This window comes from Lemur catta, chromosome 2, assembly GCF_020740605.2.
Source record: "Lemur catta isolate mLemCat1 chromosome 2, mLemCat1.pri, whole genome shotgun sequence".
Lineage (NCBI taxonomy): Eukaryota > Metazoa > Chordata > Mammalia > Primates > Lemuridae > Lemur > Lemur catta.
This window is the reverse complement of record NC_059129.1, coordinates 46,992,841-47,008,777: the sequence shown is the minus strand read 5'-3', so window position 1 is coordinate 47,008,777 and position 15,937 is coordinate 46,992,841. Positions and strand designations below refer to the sequence as shown.

The following is a 15,937-nucleotide window of genomic DNA, read 5'->3' as shown; positions in this document are numbered from 1 at the left end:
ATAGAAGGGTGGGGAGCTGGGATGTTTTCAGAGCCAGGAAGGGGCCTGGGGCTGTTTCCACCATTTGGCTCTAGGCCTAATGCCTCAGGCATGGAAGTGTTTTTAAGGACTGTGGAAACAATTTAGGACTGGACAAATAAATTAATTGGGTCTCAAATACAAAGAGAAAACTGCAAAATTAAAGCCAATAAATGCACAAATGTTTATAGAGTATAAATTATGCTAACTAGATAACTGTACCTTAGCTTGCCTTGTAGAGCTATTTACAAATAATAACTTTATATTTAATTATATTTAATGTAGGACATGGGTACATTTTAATGTTTGATGGGCTGTGTGATAGGACCCATGGAAGTCTTCAAAAGACCCTTCATTGGGGCAATGTGTTGGGTTGGATTAGGTTTGGTTATGAATCACAGAAGAACCCTAATTAATAGTGGCTTGAACAAGCAGATGTGTATTTCCTCTTCATGTAAAAGTCTGGGGTGAGCAGTTCGGGCTAGTATAGAGTCTCTGCTCCACCAAGTCCTCAGGGCCCCAGGCTGCAACTGACTTGCTCTTCCATCATCCTTAGCATGTGCCACCTTGTCCACGATGGCAGTTCCAGCCATTGGCCAGAATTCAGTTATGTGGCCACAGCTAGCCATAAGGCAGGCTGGGAGATTAGTCTTTATCCTGGGTGGATGTGTGCCCTGCTCAAAACCAGGCATTCTATTACTTTGGAAGAAAGGGCAAGGATGTTGGGGGACAGACTAGCAGTCTGTGATAACACTTTAGGCAAGAGAATATGAAGGCTTTAACCAAGGCAGGCCCAGGGGTAGGAGAGAGGGGACTGCAAGTGGAGATATTTAGTCGAAATGTTTAAAAAGTGGAACCCTCAGTACTTAGTAGTGTTGGGGAGGAAGGAATAGGCCAAGGTGACTTCAGGTCTCTGAGTTGGGAGACCCTGAGGTAGAGAGGATTTGGAAAGATGAGTTCTGCTTTGAAGATGCTGGGGGTCCCGTGGGAAGTCTGGGATGGGGGAGAGAGGCTTGCACTAGGGGGAGGCAAGCAGGAACCAGAGCGCAGAGGCCAGAGGGAGCTCTAACTGGCTCCCACCTCTCCCCCCACCCCTCCGCAGTGCCGCCCACCATCAGCGTGCCCAAGGGCAGGGCCGTGGTGACTGTGCGCGAGGGATCGCCTGCCGAGCTGCAGTGCGAGGTGCGGGGCAAGCCGCGGCCGCCCGTGCTCTGGTCCCGCGTGGACAAGGAGGCTGCGCTGCTGCCCTCGGGGCTGCTCCTGGAGGAGACTCCGGACGGGAAGCTGAGGCTGGAGCGCGTGAGCCGCGACATGAGCGGGACCTACCGCTGCCAGACGGCGCGCTATAATGGCTTCAACGTGCGCCCTCGTGAAGCCCAGGTGCAGCTGAACGTGCAGTGTGAGTCACACCACCCCATCCCCACTGCCTTCCCAGCCCGGCTGCCCTCACCCACCCCGGTCCCACCAAACCCCCCATCTACTGCTGTACCCCAAAAGCCTCCCTGCCATCCCGGTGCTGAGACACGGAGGTCTGTGTTCCCGGCCCCACTTCCGTCAAGCGAACTCCTACCTTCATTTTCAGGGACCCAGTGAACAAAGAAATGACTTGATTTTGACAGGTGGAAATGGGATTTTGAGGAGGAGGAAGGACCTTCAAGGGGAGCACACTATCTGATAACAAAATGATGAAAATTAACTTATCATGTGCCAAGCACTATTCTAAGAAAGTTTTAATGCACTCATTTAACCCTTCACAGCCCTATGAATAAATTCCATTAGTCCCCTATTTTTACGAATAAGGAAACGGAGGCACAGAGAGGTTAAGTAACTTGCCTACGGTCTCACAGAGGCAGGGCTGGGATTTGAACCCCTGCGTTACGCTGCTTTTCGTTACATGAGGGGTGAGAGGCCCACTCAGGGCGTGACCAGAGACAGTCTGGGAAGCACGGTTGGAGGGAAGGGCGAGGAGGGAGGGAGTGTCTGAGGTCGGGGAGGTATGAGCGTTGCTATTGTATGCGTGTGTTGCGAGTGTGCATCAGCCCTGAGATCCCTGCAGGCTGGGGGTCACGAGAGTAGGAGTGCGTCGCCTCCCTGGCGGGGCCGCTCCTCAGACCCCACTCGGTGGGGCCAGGCCCTTCTGACCGCCGCTCCCGCCCCCAGTCCCGCCGGAGGTGGAGCCCAGCTCCCAGGACGTGCGCCAGGCGCTGGGCCGGCCCGTGCTCCTGCGCTGCTCGCTGCTGCGAGGCAGCCCCCAGCGCATCGCCTCGGCCGTGTGGCGCTTCAAAGGGCAGCTGCTGCCGCCGCCACCCGTCGTCCCTGCCGCCGCCGAGGCCCCGGACCACGCGGAGCTGCGCCTGGATGCCGTAACCCGCGACAGCAGCGGCAGCTACGAGTGCAGCGTCTCCAACGACGTGGGCTCGGCTACCTGCCTCTTCCAGGTCTCGGGTGAGCGTCCCGTCGGTCCCGCCCCACCCACTCCCACCTGGCGGCGGGCTCCGCCCCCGTCCCTGCTCGGCCGCGCGGGCTGGGCCCCGCCCCTTTGAAGCCCGCCTCACCTGGCTTCGTCCCGGCCTCTCCAAGACCCGCCCATGCCCGGTCTAGACCCGCCCATGCCCGGTCTAGACCCCGCCCCATGCCGGATCTAGACCCCAATCTGGACCCAATCTCCCGGACCTCACGGCCCCGCCCCCTCCAGATGCGGGCCACGCCCCTTCACCCCCTCCCTCTCTAGGTCTAGGCCTGCCCCTTTCAAGGCCCTCCCACACCTGTCTTAAGCCCCGCCCACCACAGCTCAGCCACCTCTTCCTTGGCGTGTTGCAGCCGCACCCCTTTCTAACTCGGCCTTCACCAGGGCGGACCGTGCCCCTGTGGCCCCGCCGGCCTCAGGCCTGCACCGCCCCGAGTCTGGGCCCCGCCCACATAAGCATAGGCTCCGCCCCTTTCGGCCTCGTCAGTCCCAGCTCTATGCTTGCAGCGTGGTCGGCTCCCGCCGGCTTTAGACCCGCCCAAGCCCTGGCACCGTCGTGTTCCAAGCCCCTCCTCCCTCATCCTTGGCGCCAGAGGCTGCAGATAGGGAACCACCTCAGGGTCCTGAGCTGTAGCTTAGAGGAGAAAAGACGCCCCTCAACAGCTTCTCTGGAACGTCAGCGGTGGCTCTGGGCCAGACAGCAGCCGTTTCCTGAGCTGCCAACCTAGAGATGCAAGCCCTTCTGTGCGCAGGAATCCACCTCTGCCCCAGCCCTTCAAGTCATTCCGGGGAGGGCTGTCCGGGGCTGCAGACAGGCTGTGGATGGGTCAGACAGGGGTGGAGGTGGTGAGGGCCTAGGGGAACACAGAGGGTTGCCATTGACCCGCTCCTTCCTCGGTTTGGGGAGCGTCACCTCCCTGCCAGAGCTGGTGGCAGCGCCCTTGGAGGAGAGCCCAGGTGTGCCTGTCCCCCATTCCACTGCACACCCAGCTTTCCCGACAGCACCTAACTGACTGGGTGCCCCTTCAGCTCCTGTTCGGATGTCCCCACTCGACAGCAGGGAGCTAGGACCACAGGTCACTGGCCCCCTCCCCTGCCCCTCCCCGCCACCCAGCCCTGCCAGCCAGAGGCCCCTGTGACATTTCCCACCTCCTTCCCTTCTCCCCTCTTCTCCCACACTTGCCCTGTCTCCCCACCTCTTTGCCTCCCTCTGTTCCCCTCCTTTCTCTTCTCTTCTTTTCCTCTCAATATCCCCAACCCTTCTGTGTCTTACCCCAATCCTCCTTCCCTCATATCCCTCCTCTGTGTCTTCCCAAATTTCTCTTTTCTGTCTCTTCCTTGGCCTTTTCTCATCTCACCAACATATCACCTCTTGGAATTTCCAATCTGCCTTGTCTATCTCCCACCTTCCCTCCTACCCATCCTCATTCTCCCCAATCCTCTCTTCTCCCAACATCTCCCTCCTCACAATGTTCCCTTTCTCTTTGTTCCCTGTTCACTCTCTGTTCCACCCTGTCCTCTGTTTCCCTTCCCATGCCTCCTCTCTCTGTGTCTCTCCCCTCCCCCACCCTCCACGGCCCCATGCCCCCTCCCTGCCCTCTCAGCCAAAGCCTACAGCCCGGAGTTTTACTTCGACACCCCCAACCCCACCCGCAGCCACAAGCTGTCCAAGAACTACTCCTACGTGCTGCAGTGGACGCAGAGGGAGCCCGATGCCGTTGACCCTGTGCTCAACTACAGACTCAGTGTCCGCCAGGTGGGACATGGGGGAGCAGGGGCCTGGGGGTCGCTGGGGAGTGGTGTGGCTGATTCTGGAAATGCTCCTCAGCCCAGGAGAAGGGGTTGGAGACAGGGACTCTGACACATTGACCCGCTTGTAGGCAACTCTTTAGAGGCAGGAAAAAAGTGTTCTGGACATAGCAGCAGGAGATAGGAGGTTCTAGGGACCTGTCCCTTCTGGACCCAGACACAGCCCTGAGAATTGGGCAGGCAAGGGTCTTCTGGGTCAAGGGGGAGCCAGCACCAGCCACAGAACATAGAATCTACTCTTGAGTCAAGAGCTTAAGGAGGGAGGGTCAGTCTCATCTACAGGGTCTCTACAGCACAAGGCTAGAGTCATTGAGCTGTTTCCGTGCCCAGTCTCATTCCTTGTGGTTCTGCCCAGCCCCAGAGGCAGCTGGTGGCAGGGTAAGAGTGTGCTCTGGGGCAGACTGCCTATGCTAGAATCCAGTTTTGTGTGAGCTTGGGCAAGCTTCATCTCTTTGGCCTCAGTTTTCTTATCTGTAAATGGGGGTAATATAATATTCTACCTCAGAGGAGTGTTATTGTGGGATTAAATGAGTTAATAATGGCAAAACACTTAAAACAGTGCCCAACACTCATTAATTGTGCAATACATGGTGCTATCATTATTGTTATTATTACGACAGCCTTGGGAGGTGAGCATGGAAGGGGCGGTTGTCCCATCTCACAGATAAGGAAACTGTGGGCCTGACTTCCTAGTCCTTTGTTCATTCTGCTCCTCCACTCTGTCCCTCCCAAGTCCCACGAGGGCCTGGGCTGGGCTCCAGCGGAGAGTGGGGCCTGCCATGCATCTGGGAACTCTCTGTGTTTACAGTTGAACCAGCACAATGCCATGGTCAAGGCCATCCCTGTACGGCGTGTGGAGAAGGGGCAGCTGCTGGAGTACATCCTGACTGATCTCCGTGTGCCCCACAGCTATGAGATCCGCCTTACACCCTATACCACCTTTGGGGCTGGTGACATGGCCTCACGCATCATTCACTACACAGAGCGTAGGTGACAGTGCTGGTGGTGGTGGGAAAGGTGGGCCCATCTCACACCCAGGGACCCCCTCCACCATCCCCACATGGTTCCTGAGCTTGGGGCTCCCCACTGTGCACTCTCCTACCCTGTCACTACAGGCCAGGCCCACTGGCCCCTAGTCCTGGCTCTAAGGACCCTGTCCCCTGATCCCAAGCAGGACACCCTCTGCAAAGCCCCACACCTCGGTTCTGACTTGGTTTTCCTGCTTGCTTTCTCAGCCATCAACTCTCCGAACCTGTCAGGTGAGACACCAACACCCCGTCCAGACACACGACTTCCCCTTCCCTGTAGGAACACAACTGCTCTCCTGGTAGGAGGAAGGGACCTCGAGAGATACTCAGAAAATGACTTCTTGCTGTCTTTTTGTGGGGCAGGGCCAGCAGCTAGAAGGAGAAGCAGAGCTGGGCTGGAGATGTTTGCATTTAGGATTTATTCTGGGGCTTAAAGCCTGGGCAGGTGAGGAAAGATTACTGTCCCCAAAAGAAAATAGGAGAGGCCAGACTAATCCACACTCCCTGTTGCCTGGGGCAGGTTCCTAGTCTGTGAGCCCGGGACCCCTAAGGGATGTGGGCGTAGAATTCCGGGGGTCTATGAACCTGGAAGGGCATACGATTATTTCTTTATATTCCCTGACTTCTAGCAGAAATGTAACATCTCCTTCAATGATGAATATCGACCACCAACCACAGCAGTGGAATCAGTCCCTGTGCTTTGTCAGCAGTGGCAATCTGATGTTTTCACATCACCTTGTTGTTGCCAACAGCTCTAAATATCATTACATTCATTACTATTTCAAAACTATGGTAGTTATTAGACCAAACACCAGATCTTATGATTTAGAAAATAAAGAAGCCCACTTGTAATTTTATGACAAATTAAAAAATATTTTGACAACTATATTTCAATATTATTGATATTCTTTATACTCCTATGTACTTCATTTTATGCATCTAAAATCATTATTCAGACATGCGGTCCTCAGGCTTCACTAGATGCCCAAAGGGTCTGTGGCACAAACATGGTTAATAAGGCTCGTTTCAGGAACGAATTTGTTGCCGCCCCGTTGCCTGGTCTCGCAGAGTCCTGGGTCCGTTGCTTGGATGCGTGGGAGCCGCCCCAGGGGTGGGCGAGGCTGGGCGGAAGCGCGGAGGAGGCTGACCCTGTCTCATCCCCTGCCCCAACGCAGACAACACCTGCCACTTTGAGGACGAGAAGATCTGTGGCTACACCCAGGACCTGACAGACAACTTTGACTGGACGCGGCAGAACGCCCTCACCCAGAACCCCAAGCGCTCGCCCAACACCGGTCCCCCCACTGACATAAGTGGCACCCCTGAGGGTGAGGACCTGGCCGGCTGCTAGGAATGGAGGGCTGCTTTCGGGAGGGGGCTAGGCCCAGGGAGCCCCAGTCTGAGGGGAGACACGGCCCCATCCCCGGGGAGCCCCAGTCTGAGGGGAGACACAGCCCCGTCCCCGGGGAGCCCCAGTCTGAAGGGAGACACGGCCCTGTCCCCGGGGAGCCCCAGTCTGAAGGGAGACACGGCCCTGTCCCCGGGGAGCCCCAGTCTGAAGGGAGACACGGCCCTGTCCCCGGGGAGCCCCAGTCTGAAGGGAGACACGGCCCTGTCCCCGGGGAGCCCCAGTCTGAAGGGAGACACGGCCCTGTCCCCGGGGAGCCCCAGTCTGAAGGGAGACACGGCCCTGTCCCCGGGGAGCCCCAGTCTGAAGGGAGACACGGCCCTGTCCCTGGGGAGCCCCAGTCTGAAGGGAGACACGGCCCTGTCCCCGGGGAGCCCCAGTCTGAGGGGGACACAGCCCTGTCCTCGGGGAGCCCCAGTCTGAGGGGGGACATGTCCCCGTCCCCGGGGAGCCCCAGTCTAAGGGGAGACACGACCGTGTCCTCGGGGAGCCCCAGTCTGAGGGGAGACACAGCCCTGTCCTGATAGAGGATGAGGAAGAAGAGAAATTGCCGTAGAGCTGAGAACTCCTGGGCGCGGACCAGCCTCCTGTGCGGTGCTGTGAGGCGGGAGGATGGGGTGAGGTGGCTGAGGGGGGCAGGAGGGAAGCAGGGACAGGGCGGGGAGGAGCCTGTTGGCACATCACCCCCCGCCTCCCCGCAGGCTACTACATGTTCATCGAGACATCAAGGCCCCGGGAGCTGGGCGACCGTGCAAGGCTGGTGAGTCCCCTCTACAATGCCAGCGCCAAGTTCTACTGTGTCTCCTTCTTCTACCACATGTACGGGAAGCACATCGGTGAGTCGGGGGACCAGGTAGTGTGACTGTGTGTGTGCTGGGGGTGGGAGGGAAGGGGGGTCACAGGAGGCCGGGGGCTGGCCCACGTGAGGCCTGAGCTTCCCGACTTGGCTAAATCACAAGTCCTTGGACAGGGTATGGGTAGAAGGTTGGCAAGGGGAGAAGTTGAGGATTTGAGATGATCAAGGCTTGGGCAGGGCGAGATAGAGGTCCCGCAGGGATGGAGGGGACCACGAAGAGGCTGTGTGTATCGAGTGCCTGCCAGGTGCCAGGTGATGTCCTGGGTGCTCAGCATCCCTGGTCTCACTGACCCTCACCACTACCAGCTGGGGAAGTGTTACCACACAACTCGGAGAGGTTAAGCATCTGCCCAGGACCACACAGCAACCGTCTGTCTGACTTCCCTGAGTCCTAAACACGGGGTCGGAAGGGTGCCGCTGTGCACGGTGGGAGGAAGTCCTGCTTCCCAAGTGTTAGAGTGGACTGAAGAATGCCCTTTGGTAAGAGGCGGCACTAGTTGGAGTGTCACATTGGTCAATGACTCATCAGTTCAACCCCCACTTCCGGAGCACCTGCCCTGCGCCAGGTATCCAGTGCCGCAGTGCACGAGATGGAAGAGTTCCCCATCCTCTTGGCACTTGCAGCCGAGTGGGAGAGACGGACACTAAACAACCAGTGGCACCAGGTGGGAGTGGCACCCTGTGGCAGTGGCAGGACAGGACAAGACAGCTGGTAACAGGGAGACTTTACCGACCCTGGGACATGGGTGTGGAAAACTCTACGGAGGAAGCAATGATTTGTTTAAAATTTTGTTTGTTTGTTTACTTATTTATGGGAAAGGCAGTATACTTCACATGGCTCAAAAGGCACAAAAGGGTGCACAATGCAAGTTCCCTCCCATCCTAGTCTTTCTGCCACCTAGAGCCCTCCCCCAGGGGCAATGAATAGACTAGTTTGGGGGCAGATTTCCAGAGGTACTTTATGCACGTAGAAACCAGTGCCTATTTATATTCTGTTTCCTCCCAGCTTTACACACGCTGCTCTGTGCTTGCTTTCCCCTCTGAGCTGTGCGTCATGTGGCCATCGTTCCTTATCAGTGTTCGGGCAGCTTCTTCATGTTTTTCGCAGCTGCACAGTGAGGGAGTGACTTTAAGCAAGCCTCGACCCGAAGGCTCAGCAGGGAGAAGTCTCCAGGGCTAGAGTGAAGGGTCATGCTGCCCGGGGGGAACTAGAATGGAGTGGGATGGATGGGTCTGCAGCCACTCGGGCTCCTAAGCCATCCACATGGACCAGTTTGCCCATGGCTGGGTTGGGACTTCCTAGGAAGCTTCCTTTGGAGTAGGTGAGGGTGGGTGACAAGGACTTCTCCGCCCTGGTCAGCCCTCTCGTTTCCACTGGACTTCCCCAGCTGGGGTAACCAGTCCATTCTGGTTCGCCCCAGCCTTTCAGTTTTAGCACTGAACCCCCTCCGTCCTAGGCAAACCAGGACAGTTGGTCGCTGTATCTCCAGCTGAGAAGGGGCACTGGGGACCAAGTTGCCAAGAGGAGCATGTTGGCTCCAGGAAGGCCCTGAGAGATCAGGCCCTATGAGCTGGGAGAGAGAAAGCCTGAGGGGGCAGTCCCTGTGACAGACCTCGCTCTGAGTTCCCCAGGGGGGAGAACAAACACCGTCAGGGAAACTTGCGGGAGGCAGATTTGACTTCTGCCTAAGGAAGAACCTGGAAGCGTCAGATCTGCCCAGCAAAGGAGTGGGCTCTCCCTGGGCAGAAGGACTATCTGGCAGGGATGCTCTGGAGAGGACCCATGTCCCAGATCCCCCGCTCAGGCTCTCCGAAGGCCCCCAGCACCGCCTTCTCCAGGCCTCCCACGCCTGAGCTGGCCCCCGTCTGCTTCCTTGACCCCTTTTGCTGCCATGCTCCCTGGCTCCCACTCGGCTCTAGCACGCGGGTCTCCTTGCTTTTCTTTAAATACTTGAGGCAGGTTCCTGCCTTAGAGGCCTTTGCTTGTAATATTCCCCTAGCCTGGAACATTCTTCCCTCCCTTCATTTAGGTCTCCTCAAAGAGGTCCCTGACCACCCATCTAAAAACAGCTCTCGGCCGGGCGCGGTGGCTCACGCCTGTAATCCTAGCACTCTGGGAGGCCGAGGCGGGTGGATCGCTCAAGCTCAGGAGTTCGAGACCAGCCTGAGCAAGAGTGAGACCCCGTGTCTACTAAAAATAGAAAGAAATGATTTGGACAGCTAAAAATCTATGTAGAAAAAATTAGCCGGGCATGGTGGCGCATGCCTGTAGTCCCAGCTACTCGGGAGGCTGAGGCAGTAGGATTGCTTAAGCCCAGGAGTTTGAGGTTGCTGTGAGCTAGGCTGACGCCATGGCACTCACTCTAGCCTGGGCAACAGTGCAAGACTCTGTCTCAAAAAAAATAATAATAATAAAAATAAAAACAGCTCTCTATCTTTTTCCCTGCATTATTTTCCTTATAATGCCTACCTCCAGTAAAACGGCAGCTCCACAAGGGCAGGGCTCTTCGTCTTGTTCTAGTGCCTAGAACAGTGCCTGGCACACAGTGGTGCTCAGGTAGTCAAATGAATGAATGAAGGACTAAATGAATGATGGGGGATTTGGCCTTGATAAACTCTGAGGTCACTTCCAACCCTGAGATTCTGTGAACATCCTTAATGACAGTCATGGAAAGTTCTCCCTCCATTCAGCGTTTAATTGTTGAGAACTGATAGGAATTTGATGTGGGGGCTGAGCCTAGAAGAAAGGATGGATGGATGGACGGAAAGGATGTGAGCCGGTGAATGAAGGGTCAGGCACAAACGCCTGCCGAAGCTGCTTGTTTGTTGAGTGCAAAGGTCAGCTGAAAACAGCTGACCTGTCTGGAACTTGTTAAAGAAATTAACAAACGGCCCTGACCCTTTGCACATGTCCTTGGAAATAAATACTGGGAGGAACTCGGCTAAGGAGGTCATTTTCTCCCTTAGATTTTGGTCTCTCCCCTTCTCTCTAAACACTATGTGTTTAGAGTAATCATTCATTCCTTTGCTACCGAGCTCAGGAGCAGAGAAAGTAGCCACAACAATTTGACACAGACCTTCCCTCAAGGAGTCGGTCGGGAGAAGATGTGGATCAGGGTTGCCATGCCGCAGTGCAGAGAGGCCTGGGCTTGGGGAGCTGCAGGTTAGGGACTCGGAGTTCACGAGAAAGATGAGGGGCTCCCAGCTCAAACCTAGGAAGATTCCTGGAGGAGGCGGCATTCCAGACAGGCCTTGAAGAAGGGGAAAGGATTTGGCCAGGGAGACACAGTAGGGAAGGACATCTCAAGCAGAGGGAACAGCCTGGGCAGAAGCCCAGAGGCTGGGAAGCTGGAGTGTGTCCAGGCACCAGCGCGTAGTTCCATTTGGCTTTGGAGGTGGCAGGAAGGCACGGAGGAAGGTAGTGTGCAGGCCCACTCTTAACGGAGCTTGAGGGTCTTGGGCCCTGGCTGACCCCTGGGAAGGGATGTCAGGAAGGCCCTGAGCCGGGAGGATATTGGAGCTGATCGGGTGCCGAGAGAAGGGGGTAGAAATTCTATTTTAGTTTAAGCAGTGATAAAGCAGGCACGCCCATCAGGGTCCTTGGGGCAGGGGGTGGAGGAAGAAGAAATGGCATGAGATTGAGGCTAGACCCCAGGGGCATGGAGATGATGGCAGATCCCCAGGAGCGGGTAGAGAGAGTGGTCCCTTTGGGGCTGGCAAGAACCCCAAGAGGCATTGTGGCTTCAGCCCTGCCAAAGCCAGGGTGGGCACCTCCTGTTCTGTTGGGTGCTAGCTGCAGCCTGGGCCCATCTCCTGCTGGTAAGGGTGCCTTGAACCTTCGGTGCACTCCACAGGCCTGGCTCTGCTGCTGGGCAGGGGTGTTTCTTGCTGTCCTGGTCCCTCCTCTCCCCTCCCCTCCCACCCTGCCTGGCAGCTCAGGGCACCAGCTGTCCCCAGACCTTGTGTCTCGCTGGCTCTCCTTGATCCAAGCCAGCTTCTTTCATCCCAGGAAGGTAACATTTGGTGGCTCTCCCCCATCAGGAGGTCTGTCTATCTGGTATCACAGATGGTGCGCCTTTGTCTGTGGGCAGTGCCATGGAAATGCCAGCCACCAGGCGCCATCTAAGATTGATTCCCCTTCCCTCAGAGCCAGGTATTTCGTGTCGCTGGGGCTCGAGGTGGGCTGGGAGAGACAGGCAGGGGGCGTTGACATTGCCTGGGTGCTCTTAGCCAAGCCACGGTCCCCTCCTTCTCCTCTTGTGCCCCTCAGCACCCCCGGAATCCCAGGTCCCTGTGGCCGTGGGCACGTGGGCTCAGCACCCCCAGGCTAATGCCTCCGAAACCTCACTCGCACCGTTTTCACCATAGCTGTGGAGCACAGGCACCATCTTTCTTTAAATCAACTCACTCTTTTTTTTTTTTTTCACTTTGTCCTAAGCATCAGTATTAGAGAAATCCTGCGTTTGAAGGGTTAGCTTCATTCACCACATGCAACATACAAACGAGTGTTAAAATTTTAAAAGTCCCTTCACCTCCAGCAATCACGTCCTGCCAAGGTGTGCACTGTGCTCTGCGGGAGTCCTGCCCTGTGCTCAGACACAGGTCCCACTACCCTGGGACAACTCCGCTATTTAGAGGGAAAGGAGGGGTGTGTTCAGGACTGGGGGATTAGCTGATTAGCACGGAAGGAAAGAAATGAAGCAACATTCTCAAGTCATCCTGATGAACTGAAACCCTGCTGCTGTCCTCTGTTCCCCACGCTGGGGTCTCCCCGCGGGACGGGGACGTTGAGCCAGGCTGCAGACGGGGAGAGGGTCCTGCCACTGGGGACAGGGCTGTGGGCAGTGGTGGGAGAGGAGGGCTCGGGAAATGCAGAAAGGCAAGGGTGTCCTGGCTGGGCCTCACCGCCCTTGTCTTCACACCCACCACAGGCTCCCTCAACCTCCTGGTGCGGTCCCGGAACAAAGGGGCTCTGGACACGCACGCCTGGTCCCTCAGTGGCAATAAGGGCAACGTGTGGCAGCAGGCCCACGTGCCCATCAGCCCCAGTGGGCCCTTCCAGGTGAGTCCGCTGGGCCCAGAGGCCCCTCCCAGGCGCGGGTGGTTGTCCTGGCTGGGAAGCGTTTCGGAAAGCTTCGCGTTTGATCCTGGGGCCGGGGAGGAAAACAGGCAGGGCGGGGGGACTTGGGGGCAGGGGGCTCTCTGGCACCTGGAAGAACCTTCCCAACCCCTGCTCCCTGCTTTCTGACCCCACCCCAGATTATTTTTGAGGGGGTTCGAGGCTCAGGCTACCTGGGGGATATTGCCATAGATGACGTCACTCTGAAGAAGGGAGAGTGTCCCCGGAAGCAGATGGATCCCAATAAAGGTGCAAGATGGGAAGCGGGTGGGGGAGCCGAGTCTGGGGAGGACGGGGTGGGGGGGCCAGGGGTCGATGCCCATCTGTTGTGGGGGCATTTGTGTCTGAGTGGGGGCTCAGAATGAGTGAGGGGAATCATGTGTCTGTGACTGTGTGAACATGTGCCCACCGTGGGCCCCACCCCGACTCGGGCTGTGGGGCATGCATAGGACAGTGGGCAGCCCCAGACCCGGCCTCCTTGTGAGCAGACTGAGTTATTTGCAGTGTCAGAGCTGCCTGTGCCTGAATGCATCTCTGTGTACCTGTGGCTCCTGACATGAACGGGGTCCCTCCGGGGGGCCAGGTGTTTCCAATACTAACAGCTCCAGTTTACTGAGTAATTTCCACGTACCAGGCAAGGTACAAAAACCTGTATATGCACACTTCACTTAATCCTCACAGCAGTCCTTTGGGGCAGCTCACACTTTTAGACCCATTTTACAGATGAGGAAACTGAGGCCCACTGAGGTTGAGTAAATTGCTACCCAAACGCAGCAGGCTGAGCCAGCCCTCACACTGCAGCACCTCACGTTTGTACCACGAGTGTGTCTATGAGCATTGAGGGCGGTGCCCACCTTGAGACTCCCTAAGGAGGGGCAGAGCCACAGGGCCCCGTTACTGCTGACCTGCCCCTGCCAGAGCTGACCGGAGCCCTGGCCTGTCCCCTCTCTCTCTCCTGTCGCAGTGGTGGTGATGCCGGGCAGTGGAGCCCCCCGCCAGTCCAGCCCACAGCTGTGGGGGCCCGTGGCCGTCTTCCTCTTGGCATTGCAGAGATGATGAGAGCTGCTTAGCCCCCCACCCTGCCCCCGGCACACCAAAGTGTCCACATTGTACCAAAGACTGACCCCCGCCAGCCGGGGTGCCCAGGGGCAGGGCTGGCCCGCCTGGGAGGGGGCCTGCGTTGGCTGTGAAGATGAGCAGAGGACAAGGACAGAGGCCGGCACTGAGGCCACGGAGACGGTTGTTCCACACACGCACACACGCACACACTCACGCTCACACACACAGAGATATATTAAAGCACAAGTTTCTATCCGACCTGCCAGCACCTTCTTTACTGCGAAGACAGGGGACTTGCCTGAATGGCGTCTGCCAACCCAGGGACCTCGGCGCGACCTAGGCCTTGACTTGGCTGCACCTGTGGTGTGTTTCTGACCTTCCCCTGTCTCCTAACTCAAGGCCGAACTCCAGCCTGGTGGCTTTGCCAGGAGGGAGCCACAAGTGGGACGGGCACGGGAGCCCCTCCCTTGGTTGGACTCTGGGACTCCCTGGGATGGGGAGGCAGGGATCACGGGAGGGCCAGGTGGGACTTTGTATGCTCTGTGACTGACCCCGTCCAGGGGATGACAAGGAAGGTGGGGTGCCCGCTGCACCCAACTCTATCCCAGAGTGAGGGCTGCATGGTGGAGACCCTAGGCCACCCCAGGTCACCTGGCCTATTTCTGGGACATCACGTTCCCCTCCTCAGTGTGCCCCCTTTGAAAGGACCCAGCACAGGGTCTTGGCCTGGGCAGTCTGAAGATTGACGCCTCCCCCATCCCACAAGCAGCTGGACTCCTGCGAGCACAGTCCCCTCCCTAACCTCAGCCCCCAGATGGGTCTCAGAGGAGCTGGGAGAGTGGTGGCCAGGACATTTTCTGGGGTGAGGCTTGACTTTGAGAGAGGCGGAAGTCCTGCTTCTGTAAGTTTGTGCCCCCTTAGAGGACACTGAATTTGGGAGGAGCGGAGCCCCCCTTTGTTATCTGCTTGGCATGAAAGCGTGCCCTGGGTAGGAGGGCTGTGCAGGGCAGAGCGCCACAAAGAACTGTGGAGTTGGCTGTTCCTCCCGCACCCAGAGGCAGTGAGGAGGAGGGGTTTGTAGAGCTGGGGTTGGTAGATGGACAGTTGCTGGTTCTCTTGTTCCCTGTGAGCTGAGCCTCATGCCCTGAACTGTGAAGGGGCTCCCTGTCCTTGGGTCCTGGGTTGGGAGCCTGAGAGCGACGTGATGGGACCTAGACCTCTCCACTTCCACATCACCCCAGAGGCCCCCACCCCCATCCCTGGGACAGAGGAGCCCCAGCCCCTTCCAGGATGAGGCTTTATGTATGCATGTGGCCGTGTGTCTGTGTGCACGTGTGTGTGTGTGTGTGTGTGTGTGTGTGTGTGTGTGCCCATCTATGTCTGGGTACCCCGGTGGGCACATCGCTGGGCAGGAGTGTGTGCAATATGGGTCTGTGTGTGCAATTCCATGTGTCTGCCTGTGAGGCTGGGTCGATACCCCCTCTGTGAGCGCCTGTGTCCATCAGCCTGCGTGTCCGTCTCCCTGAGTGACAGGCATGTCTGTGGGGTGCTGGCCGAACAGACCACCTCCAGCCCTATTCTGTAGTCTCAAGCTGCCCGGATGGCCTGAAATTCGACCTTTCAAAACCTATGGATGACAAAGAGCTTATGGACAACCCTATTGAATGCAAGCACGTTGGGTGGTGGGGGGTGTCACAGGGCTCCTCCTGGAGCATTTGGTGGGGACAGCTGCAGGGAAGAGGCCGGGAACTTGAGCAGCACTGCAGCGCCAGGAGGCTGGCAGGGAACCGAGGCAAACGCTGCCCATCTCTGTGCTCTGCCAAGCCTGTGTTATCATCATCACCAACAGCTGGTGGGTGGCAGGGCCAGGCTGCAGCTGGAACTCCTGATACTGATCAGTGTGGCTGCCTTCCTGGCCTGGTCAAGGTCTCTGTCCGGCACACGCCTCCGTCTCGTCTGCAGGGTATTGTTCCTTAACTCTCCCATCTGTGTGGAGTCTGTTGCCCCCAACTAGACTGTGAGCTCCTCCTCTGAGCCGTCCAAGCCCTCTCCTACCTCCCACCCATGCCTGGCGCAAGCGAGCCTGGTAAGGAAGCCACGACGTGGGCTTTGCCCAGTGGAAAGGATTCCGTGAATCAGTGGTTCCCAGCCCGCTGCAGAATAGAACCACCAG

The 15,937-nt window shown here is 57.3% G+C and overlaps 1 protein-coding gene across 1 annotated transcript in view; it reads left to right on the top strand.

Annotated features, from left to right (window-relative positions):
- Positions 1-14,022, top strand: part of MDGA1 (MAM domain containing glycosylphosphatidylinositol anchor 1) — a 55,627-nt gene extending 41,605 nt beyond the window's left edge. The window contains exons 8-17 of the mRNA XM_045541880.1: positions 1,121-1,417; positions 2,179-2,463; positions 4,090-4,241; positions 5,103-5,280; positions 5,530-5,553; positions 6,498-6,650; positions 7,432-7,566; positions 12,518-12,648; positions 12,846-12,954; positions 13,670-14,022. Coding sequence (XP_045397836.1) covers positions 1,121-1,417; positions 2,179-2,463; positions 4,090-4,241; positions 5,103-5,280; positions 5,530-5,553; positions 6,498-6,650; positions 7,432-7,566; positions 12,518-12,648; positions 12,846-12,954; positions 13,670-13,761 — 1,556 coding nt within the window. The 3' untranslated portion in view covers positions 13,762-14,022. The remainder of the gene's footprint in view (positions 1-1,120; positions 1,418-2,178; positions 2,464-4,089; positions 4,242-5,102; positions 5,281-5,529; positions 5,554-6,497; positions 6,651-7,431; positions 7,567-12,517; positions 12,649-12,845; positions 12,955-13,669) is intronic.
- Positions 14,023-15,937: the final 1,915 nt, after the last annotated feature.